This window comes from Rhagoletis pomonella, unplaced genomic scaffold, assembly GCF_013731165.1.
Source record: "Rhagoletis pomonella isolate Grant_MI unplaced genomic scaffold, Rhpom_1.0 Rhpom_scaffold_00002, whole genome shotgun sequence".
NCBI classification, from domain to species: domain Eukaryota; kingdom Metazoa; phylum Arthropoda; class Insecta; order Diptera; family Tephritidae; genus Rhagoletis; species Rhagoletis pomonella.
Window position 1 is genome coordinate 101596981 of NW_023458556.1, and position 11739 is coordinate 101608719.

Genomic DNA, 11739 nt, shown 5'->3' on the forward strand with positions numbered 1-11739 from the left:
AGCGATACGAACCGAGAGGTTTGGGAAATCCGGACGAGGATTCAAGGATAATCGTAACAATTGGTGTCAGAAGTGGGATTGTTAAATAAATCCCGAAGGATAAACTTTTGAAAATGGCAAAAATTCAGGACTTAAAGATTGAGGAACTCAAACAGGAGTTGGAGAAGCGAAATTTAGCAACCTCCGGAAGAAAAGTGGAGTTACTATCACGGCTGCGAGAGGCTATGGAAGCAGAAGGCATCGACGTGGACAAATACGACTTCCAGGGTAAACTTGACGATGCATTCGCAAAGGATGAACAGAAGGATGAGGCCGCTTGTTCGTCGAAGGATGTGCAGCAGACATCCGGGAAGGTTGAAGAACAGCAAAAGTATCCAAGTTCATCAACATCTATGGACATGAACACGTTATTGGCTGCCATGTCACAGATGTCATCACAGCTGTCGTCACAGATGCAAGCACAGGATACACGTATGTCAAAGATGTCCTCACAGATTTCATCCCAGCTGCAAGTGCAGGAAACACGCATATCATCGCAGCTAGATGAAAAGATTACTCAGCTACAAGAGAATTTATTCAAAAATAACGCGGAACTGAGAGAGAGACAGGATAAAATCGAGGAACGACAAGATAAAATTGAAGCGCTTATTAAGGAAAAACAGGAGAAAGTCGAAGCTAAGGTGGATGAGCTTGAAGATCGTTTCCGGGGTTTGCAGTTGAATCGTCCAGCTACTTCGACGAACGCTCCCAAGGTAAAAACCCCATCCTTTGACGGCACGATTCCTTTCCAAGTCTTTAAGCTCCAGTTTGAGAAGACAGCTACAGCAAATCACTGGAGCATGGAGGATAAATCCGCTGCATTGTTCGTTGCATTAAAAGGACCTGCAGCGGAAATCTTGCAGACTATTCCTGATTGTGAAAGGAACAGTTACGATGCGTTAATGGGTGCAGTGGAAAGACGTTATGGTAGCGAGCACAGGAGACAGATTTACCAGATGGAGCTGGAGAATCGCTGCCAGAAATCCAACGAGACTTTACAGGAATTCGCCTCTGAGATTGAAAGGCTGGCTCATTTGGCAATTGGAGACGCATCTGGTGAGCACCTTGAAAGAGTAAAAATCCAGAGGTTCATCAACGGAATGCGGGACATGTATACCAAGCGAGAGACGTACGCGAATCCAAAGGCAACATTTGCTGAAACCGTCTCGTATGCTCAGACGCGTGAAACGGCGGCGCTCCTAAGTAGACCAGCCTACAAAGCACATCGTGTGGAAGTGGAAGCACCGGAAGAGACAAATGAAATGCTGAAGAAGATTATCCAACTGCTGGGCGAGAAAAAGCATGGTTCTGGCAAATGTTTTAAATGTGGAAAGTCAGGCCACTTCGCCCGCGATTGCAGCGCAAGTTCCAATGGTCACAACAATTCAGCAGGACGCAAACGCAGGGCTGAAGGAGACGAAACCAACTCCAATCAGTCGTTAAACTAAAACGAGCCAGCAGCAAGGGGCGCGCGCTGGCTCCCGCAATTGAATGCCCCATAATCTCCGTCTCGCGAATTGGCAGAAAAGCGAGCAACGTTACTGTTGGTGGATATGTGGACGGACATGAGCGAGTACTAACTGTGGATACGGGCGCATCACATTCCATCATTCGATCTGATTTGGTCACTAAAGAGGTAAGGCCATTACCTGGAGCAAGGTTGAGGACAGCAACTGGTGAGGACACCCAAGTTGTAGGGGAGGTAACATGCAAAGTCGCAATAGGGAATGTGACGGTGTTACACAAGTTCATAGTCGCGGCGATTATGGATGAAGTCATCATTGGATTAGACTTCATGCTTGATCAAGGTATGAAGATCAACATGAAGAACAGGATTATGACGTATAACAACATGGAAGTGCCCCTTCGGTTTGGGTATGATGGTCCATACAGCAGCAAGCGAGTGATCCTAGAGGAAAGCGAGCAGATTCCACCGAAGTCAGAAGCAGTTGTGTGGGCAAAGATTGATGGAGATTGTGGGACAGACAAATTGTGGGTTGTTGAAGCAACACAGAATTCTACACCGGACGTACTTATTGGTAAAACCTTGGCTAAGACGCAAAAGGATGGACGCATCCCAGTTCGAGTGCTCAATGAGTTCAAGTCACCAGTCAAACTCCGAAGAGGAACTGTACTGGGGCAATGTCGAGAGGTAGAGGCAATCTTCAACTGCGAAAAGTTACCTGAAAGCGATTCCATTGGCGAGAATGACATTGCGGAAGACATTAATGCATGGACGGAAGGGTTGGAAGAAAAATACCAGCACAAGGCTAAGGAACTTCTCCGAAGATACTGCAACATATTCGACAAGGATGGCGACAAACCAGGCAGGACTAACGTTGTGAAACATCGCATTGATACTGGCGATGCAAGGCCAATCCGTCAAGCTCCTCGGAGTGTTCCACTTGCCAAACGTGAAACTGTTAGCCAAATAATAAACGAAATGAGCGAGAGTGGTGTGATTGAACCATCAGCGAGTCCATGGAGTTCGCCGGTAGTACTTGTGAAGAAGAAGGATGGTCAAATGCGGTTCTGCGTAGACTACCGGAAACTAAACGATGTGACGAAAAAGGACAGCTATCCTCTTCCCAGGATCGATGACACTCTGGACTCGTTGACTGGAACAAAGTGGTTCTCAACACTCGACCTTAAGAGCGGTTATTGGCAAGTGGAGGTAAGTGACGAGGATAAGGAGAAGACAGCTTTCAGCGTTGGAGACGGTCTGTGGCAATTCACGGTGATGCCCTTTGGATTATGCAACGCTCCTGCCACTTTTGAACGACTTATGGACCATGTGCTCAAAGGACTGCATTGGAAAACATGTTTGGTGTATCTAGACGACATTATCGTATTGGGTAAAAGCTTTGAGGAACACCTGAACAATTTGGAAGAAGTTTTCCAGAGGATAGCTGGCGCTGGTCTGAAGCTAAGTCCTAAAAAGTGCTCACTGTTCAGGAAGGAGGTGAACTACTTAGGGCACAAGGTGACAACGGAGGGCATCTGTACTGCGAAGGAAAAGATAGAAGCAGTAAAGGATTGGCCAAGACCTAGGAACCTGCACGAACTACGAAGTTTTCTTGGGCTATGCACCTACTACCGCCGATTTGTTCCGAATTTCGCCAGCGTTGCTAAAAGCCTTCACGAGCTCACTAGGAAAAATAGAGCCTTCGAGTGGAACAAGGAGCAGGAGGAGGCTTTCCAGACTCTGAAGGAACGACTATGTACTGCACCTATGCTAGCGTATCCCGTTCCAGGTGCAACGTTTATTTTGGATACGGATGCTAGTGGTTATGCCATAGGAGGCGTACTGTCGCAGGTAATTGATGGGCAGGAGAAGGTAGTTGCCTACTATAGCCGGTCGATTGGAAAACCAGAGAGGAACTACTGTGTAACTCGGAGAGAACTACTAGCGTTGGTGGACTGCGTCAAACATTTCCACAAGTACCTCTATGGGCAACGTTTCCGAGTTCGAACGGACCATGCAGCGCTGAAGTGGCTACTACAGTTTAAGAATCCAGAAGGACAGCTAGCTCGGTGGATTGAGAGACTGCAAAGTTATGACTTCGCTATTGAACACCGCAAGGGAAGTGTCCACGGTAATGCTGATGCCATGTAGCCTGGAATGTAAACACTGCTCAAAAGCTGAGGGAAAAGAGGACATTATAGACGTCCGTCTAACGACAATAACACCAGCGGAAGAGTGGAAGGAAGAACCGCTACGAAAGTGTCAGCAGGAAGATCCAGATCTAGAGCTTTTGATGCATGGACTGGAGGTGGACAGGAGGCCAACTAAGGAGCAAATGGCAGCGGAAAGCCCCATCGCAAAGGCGTACTGGGCACAATGGAACAGCTTAAAATTAATATCTGGCTGTTTGCATAGGGTATGGGAAAGCGAAGATGGCCAGTGCTCCCGTAACCTGATAGTAGTTCCAAGGGTAAGAATTCCGGATGTACTCAAGGAATTCCACAATGGTCCTAGTGGGGGGCACCTGGGAATCACGAAGACCCTGGAGAAGGTTAAGCAGAGGTTCTATTGGGTTGGTTGTCGGCAATCGGTCGCAGAGTGGATTGCTAACTGCGCGGAGTGTATTGCAGCTAAGGGGCCGAAATCCAGAAGTCATGGCCAGATGAAGCAATATAACTCAGGTGCACCTTTCGAGCGGATTGCCATGGATGTAGCCGGTCCATTTCCTATGAGCGCACAGGGAAACAAATACGTCCTTGTGGTTATGGACTACTTTAGCAAATGGCCGGAGGTATACCTGATTCCAAACCAGGAAGCTAAAACAGTAGCGGAGGTATTCACCTACAATTGGGTTGCGAGATACGGTGTACCTATAGAGCTGCACTCTGACCAGGGAAGAAATTTTGAGTCGGCAGTGTTCCAAGAGATGTGCCAGATACTGGGTATCCGGAAAACTCGAACGACGGCTCTTCATCCCCAATCAGACGGCATGGTGGAACGGTTCAACCGAACCCTGGAAGAGCATTTGCGGAAGGTCGTGGACAAGAATCAAAAAGATTGGGATGTCCGCATACCCTTGTTCCTGATGGGATACCGGTCAGCAGTGCATGAAACAACGGGTAAAACTCCTGCAAGGGTAATATTCGGCAGTGAGCTCCGTTTGCCTAGTGATCTGAAGTTTGGGGTGACTGGTGATGCTAGAAGGATTGGAAAAGAGACGTCAAACATCCTGGAAGAGGAGCTGAGAGAGATACATGCTCTTGTGAGACAGCGCACACAAATTATGAGTGACAAAATGAAAGCCAGGTATGATAAGGCGATGAATTCCGAGGGTTTCCAGGAAGGAGATTTGGTGTTGCTGTACAATCCACAACGAAAGAAAGGTTTGTCCCCAAAACTACAATGCAACTGGGAAGGTCCGTATAAGGTCGTAAAACGGCTAAATGACGTAGTGTATCGGATCCAGACCGTCGGGAGACCAAGAAACAAGATGAAGGTGGTCCACTTGGAAAGGCTTGCAGCGTTTGGAACCGCAAGTGTGTCTGATCGGGACGATCAGACTTAGGTGGAGGGCAGTGTGGCGAATACTGCGGCAACACAAAGCGAACAACGAGAAATAGGCAGAATGTTCGAAGAATGACGTAGAATGTTCCACAAAGAGAAACGTCAAGTTGGATGAACACTGCGAACAGCGAGAGAAAGAGAATGAGCGATAAACTTCAGAATGTTCTAGAGTTACCATAAGTGCCAGCGCAGGTATATAAGGGTGCCGCCACCACGAGGTGAGTTAGTTGCAAGTCAGCAAGCTACAAGCAAAGTGAGCAGAGAAGTGAGTGGCGAATAAGCAAGCTATAAGTTTAATTGTGTTAACAAGTAGTAAAGCATTGTTATTGCTTTAACAAGTATTGTAAAGTGTTTTTACTGTATTAGCGAGTATTGTAAATTGTTTGTTGTACAATAAAGTTAATTGTACTACAATTTGGTCATCGATTGCATTTATTTAACAATCCAGCGATACGAACCGAGAGGTTTGGGAAATCCGGACGAGGATTCAAGGGAGGATTCAAGGATAATCGTAACAGTACTAAGAAAATATATGAGCGAATTAAAAAGTGTATACAATTTATAGCCGAAAAGTACATTTTTTGTATAGATTTCGTACTGAAGGAACGATTTCATTTCCCAACACTGATACAGAATGTAAAGAAACACAGGGTTGCAAGGAAAAAAAGTTGAACGATCTCAAAGTTGGCTGGCGACCAACTTTGTTGAAAGCGATTAGTTGAAAGGCCGTTAGGACGAGGCGATTTTTGCTTTCAACTAAAAGTTGCCTGAAAAATCGCTTGTGCGAAAGCCCTATAAGTGTGTAAGTATGGACAATGACCGAAACGAAGATGGCCGCACATGTGAGTAACGTGTTACCAGAATACGCTTCAAGATGTGTTGCCAGATGTTCACAGCGTAAGAATATTATAAAGGCGAATATAATAAGTTATATTATTTTATAAGTTTAATAGCAATTATGAGTATTATGTGTGCAGCGTAAGAATATTATAAAGGCGAATAGGAACAAGTAAAGAATACCCACCGTTTCGCTTGAAAAAAAACTAAAAAAAGAAATCGAAAAATATAAGTTGCGTCCACAGTATTTTTGCGTAGAACTCCTTTCTGCGTAGGCGGCCTTCGGCCGCGCTTTAGGATTATAACACTTACCAAATAGAATTCCCCTTTGGTGTGCACCAACTGGGGCACCGCACACACCGCATTGAACTGTATATCAGGCTTAATGGAAAATAAACAAATTATTTATAAACGTGTAATCGTTAAATAATGAAATGAACAAAATATAAAATAGATAAACGTTCAAATAGCTTAATTTAGGGGAAAAGTATGTTTTCTGCACACTTGTATTTGTTTGAAATGGTTTTTTATCGTACATTTTTGTTGTGTTGTAGGTTCAATAAAAACGTCTTTGTTCACTGATGCTTACAAGTCTAGCTCTTTATTAGTAAATCCTCGCCTAGAAATGACAGTCGCAATCGTACACATACATACATGCATAGGGTTGCCAACGCTAGGCTAATACAGTCATCACATCTCTCTTCTTTGAGGAACTTAAATTCTACTACATGTATTGTTTCAATACTCTATTCATTACTTTACAAAATCATTTGGGTCATCATTAGATCATTTAACATCAAAGTATAGATAGTCATTACATTGTTTAATATAATAATTTAGATAATCATTACATTGTTCAACATAATAGTTTAGATAATCATAACATTGTTTAATATGATAATTCAGATAATCATAACATTGTTTAATGTAATAATTTAGATAATCATTTAATTATTTCACATAATCTTTTAGGTAATCGGGTCGTTTAATCTCCCTACCCGCCCGTGTTCGCGTATCTGTGCTAGGAGCCGGTTCTGTCGATACATTTACTTTTCTAGCAGGCGAGCTAGCTCCTGTGTCTCTATCTGGAGGATCGCTTGCTTCAAATTGGGCCCTTTCGCTATTTAAATCATTTACATTGGTATTTTGACCCTCATATAGTTCATCGTTTTTCCGATTGTCATCACAAGTCGGACCATACAAGTGTCTCCGATTTCTCTCTATCTTATTTCCACTAGACAACTCCACCTCATACGATCTAGGTCTGTCGCAGATCTTAGTTATTCTAGCAGGAACTAACGGTTTATTCAAGTCTTTCCTTACGTAAACTTTATCATTTATATTCAAAGGTCTTAAATTGTGGGCACTTCTATCATAATAGTCTTTTTGCCTAAGTTGTTTTCTAATTAATTTCTCTTTCAACTCTCTATTCTCTCTTTCTCTTTCATAATTTATTTTATTAGGTAGAATTCCTCTGATTTTCCTACCGAGCATGATTTCATTGGGAGACTTTAATCCCTCGCCTATCGGTGTATTTCTGTATTCTAACATTGCCAGATTTGGATCTTTACCTGGATCGTCATCCAGTTTGTTAAACATTCTTTTGATGGTGCCTATGTGCCTTTCAACCATTCCGTTCGATTGAGAATACTTTGCACTGGACGTTTTCCAGGTGAAGTTCCAATCTTTGGCAAACTTTAAGATTTCCACGCTGTTCAGTTGGGTGCCAGGATCTGAATATACAATGTACGGAATGCCATGTCTAGCAAATTGTGATTTTAATACGGCTAACACCGAACTACTAGACATGTCTCGCAATTTAGCAACTTCCACATACTTTCTGAAATAATCCACTATTAGCAGAAATTCTGAACCATGATAGTAAAATAAGTCTACACCTAACGTTTGCCATGGTCCATCCGGGACCTCCCTATTTATTAGAGTCTCTTTAACGTTAGCTTTTCTATATTTAGTGCAAATTGCGCAATTATCTACCATGTCTTCGATTTCTTTGCTCATGAAAGGCCAAAACAAAATTTCTCGAGCTCGATTTTTACATTTTTCTTTTCCAAGATGATTAAAATGTATTAATTTTAACATTTCTTTTCTTAGATTTTTAGGGACTACTATTCTGCTACCTTTGAATATTATGCCATCTATGATACTTAATTCATTTGAGTAGTTATAATATGGTTTTACAATGCTGTGAACCTGCCTCTTATTAGTGGGCCAACCTAGCCTTATGTTTTCCATTAACATTTGCATTTCACCGTCCGACTCTGTTTCTTTAACAAACTGATCTTTTTTATCTAGCGATATGGGAAAGGATTCCATAACTAAGCAAACTTGTGTTTCAATTTCTTTTTCTATATCCAATTTTTCGTGGATACAGTAGGCTCTGGATAACGCATCTGCTAAGAACAACTATTTACCAGGCTTGTATTTAACTGTGATGTTGTATCTTTGTAGTCTGAGCCTTATGCTTTGTAATCTTGCCGGACAGTCATTTATACACTTTTTAAATATTGCCTCTAGTGGCTTGTGATCTGTCTCAACTAAAATATCCTTGCCGTATATCTGTTGATCAAATTTTATGCAGCCAAACGCTATGGCAAGGGCTTCCTTTTCAATTTGAGCATACCTTTCGCGTTCTCATCCCAATTCCACTGCACATTCTTCTTTGTTAATTCTCTTAACACAGCATTTTTAGTCGCTAAACTAGGAATAAGCCTTGATACGTATGTTATCATACCAAGAAAAGTTTCAAGCTCATTTTTATTTTTGGGGGATTTCATATCAACAATTGACTTCACCCTGTCTATGTCAATTTTTATGCCTTGGTCAGTGAAAATATGACCCATGTACCTAACCTCTTTGCTACTCATTTTGCATTTATCTAGTTTAAATTTTACATTCCTATTTTCAGTTCTTTCTAGAACTTTTTCTAGTCTAGCATCATGTTCTTCATGGTCTTTGCCTCTGATCCTAACATCATCAATGTAAATGTCAACGCCCTCTATATCACCAAAGATTTCCTCGAAACACTCCTGAAATACTTCAGTGGCAGAATTAATGCCAAACGGCATTCTTAAGTATCTATATCTGCCAAATGGGGTAATAATTGTCATCATGTAACTACTTTTTTCTGTTAACCTGACTTGGTGAAATGCTTTGTTTGCATCAAGCACGCTAAAAATTTTGCTTCCTGCTATGCTAGAACTCAATTCATCAAAGGTAGGTATTTTTGTATGCTGTCTTTTGATAGATTTGTTAAGCGCAGTTGGATCTATACAAATTCTGATCTGACCATTCTTTTTTTTTGCTGATTACTATAGGGTGAACCCATTCAGTTGGCTCAGTAACTTTTTTTATTATGCCATCTTTTTCCATCTTATACAATTCTTCCTTCACTAAGTCATTTAGTGCAATTGGTATTTTCCTGCCGGCTGCAATGTTAGGTTTCGCATCGGTTTTTAATTGAATGTCATATTTGAAATTAGTAATGCAACCCATGCCTTCAAATGCCTTTTTATATTTATTTAATATTTTGTCTATCGACGAACCATTATCATCTACCTTTATGTTGTGAACTCTTTGCACAATGTTGAGTTCTATTAGACTAGGTAAACCTATTATCACCGGCTGGTTATCAGTATTTTCGGTTACTATAAACTCTAAATCTGCCCTTTCTCTATTTGAAAATTTACAATTTAAACTACATTTGCCAATAACACTTATACTCTGGCCACCATATGCAGTTAATTTTACATTCGTTTTAACAATCTTGGTACTTTTTAGTTTAGTACTTATTAATTTACTTATTGGCATGACGTTACATCTAGCACCTGAGTCTAGCTTTACCTCAATTTTGCAAAAATTATTTATTGTAATCTGTTCAGTCCAATCTAATTCGTTACTAGAGCTCCCCATGCTACCGACATACAACGAATCTACTTTTTCATCGCGAGTCTCTGAGTTTATTTTAATTTTGCACATTCTCGCAAAGTGATTTTTTCGTTTACAATTATTACATACTTTACCAAACGCTGGGCATTGGCGAAGTCCATGATGTCGTCCGCATTTCTGGCAAACCCGCTGCTGGTTGGACGAAGATGGCGACCTCCTGCCAGCGCCACCACTTGCCTTGTTGTTGCCGCTATACGTCTTGCTGTTTTCGCCGCCCCCGGTCTGCTTCCGCGAACTTCCGGTTGCCACGTGGTTCTCGACTTTTCTCTTTATCACGTGTATTTTCGAATCTTCACCAATCGTCTTCATTTGCATATCTGCCAGTTCTACTGCTCTGCATATCGGTATGCATTTATCCAGATCTAGGTTCTCTTCTCGCAGTAAACGGTTCCTCAGTTCGGTGTCGCGAATTCCACAGACTACTCTGTCTTTTATTAGGCTGTCTTTGAGGTTACCAAAACCACATGTGGCACTTAGCGTTTTTAGGTCTGTTAAGTAATTCGTAAAATTTTCACCACTTTGTTGCGCGCGCGTTAAAAACACGTGTCTCTCCACTGTCTCGTTTGCTTTCGGGGAGCAGAAATCCTCAAATGCTTTTATCACTGCATTGAGTTTCTTGTCATCCGCCTCACTTAGTCCAAAGGTGTTATATTTTTCGAGTGCCTCGTCCCCGATTACGTGCAGAAACACAGCTACCTTGCGGTCTTCCTCTTTCTTGTCCAGCCCCGTGGCTTTCATGTAAAGGTCGAACTTCTGTTTCCACTTCTTCCATTTTTCCTTTGTGTAGCCGTCGAATGTCAACGGTGGTGGTGTCTTCATCGAAGTTTCCATTATTTCAGGGTTTTTCTTCTCTTTAACCTTAGTCGGAGCAGTAAATCTACGTGCCAACGTTTATTTGTTTGCGACTTTTCACCAAACACGTGTTCGAGCAGATTTTTGGAGCTCGCTTTGCGTTTTTGCTTAGCCCTGCTGGCTTTCAATACACGCCGTTGAACTGTTTTCCGGCAAGAGTCTATATTAATTTCTGAACCAGCGATACTCAAAAGGGGTAGTTGAAATTAAACTACCGGCTGCGCCATGTTGTGTTGTAGGTTCAATAAAAACGTCTTTGTTCACTGATGGTTACAAGTGTAGCTCTTCATTAGTAAATCCTCGCCTAGAGATGACAGTCGCAATCGTACACATACATACATGCATAGGGTTGCCAACGCTAGGCTAATACAGTCATCATATGATATTTTCAACTTTAACAACAAAATTACTCGTAAACTACGAGTTTCCTCGCCGTCCGGTTTTCAGTTTTGTGATGTGTACGACCCCCTCTACACATAGTCATTTTCTTCAAAGCGTGGTGCACTCTCGGGAAGTCAACCCCTATTAGCAACAACATTGTCAAAGTGATAAATATAGTTAAAGAAGACCTCCATTAGTATCCCCGCCGTGTTTCATAAAAAAAAATCAGTTACTTTGCGCAGAATAGCAATTGGTTCCGTAATGAAAATCTCAGCCAATTACCTAAATACTTGGGAACAAATGCACAATACCTACAAATCTCGAATTAAAAAAAAAAAATAGGATCGATAGAGACCATTGAGGTATATTTATTTTTTTTGGGAAACAACAACTACAACAATTATTAAAGGTCAAAGTTCAAATTAAGCGTTTTCTTAAATTAATATTTCTCGAAAACCTCTTCAAGGAATTGGACAATTTTGATGTCATTTGATAGAGAATTTATTTCTCTTTAATATGATATACATATACCTTTTTATACTTTTCACAAAAATCGAATTAATGTGGAAAAAAAGTATACAGGGTTTTTGTGTATAAACTTCTTTTTGCGTAGGCGGCCTTCGGCCGCACTTATC

General features: G+C 41.6%; 1 protein-coding gene across 1 annotated transcript; it reads right to left on the reverse strand.

Moving 5' to 3' along the window:
* Positions 1-9175: 9175 nt before the first annotated feature.
* Positions 9176-10702, reverse strand: LOC118756529. The gene has a single exon (XM_036491291.1). The coding sequence runs from the start codon at positions 10700-10702 to the stop codon at positions 9176-9178; it is 1527 nt and encodes a 508-aa protein (XP_036347184.1).
* Between the last annotated feature and the right edge of the window lie 1037 nt (positions 10703-11739).

What these genes read in the sequence shown, in the direction of transcription:
- LOC118756529 (XM_036491291.1), bottom strand. Translation starts at nt 10,702, where the DNA reads ATGGAAACTTCGATGAAGACACCACCACCGTTGACATTCGACGGCTAC.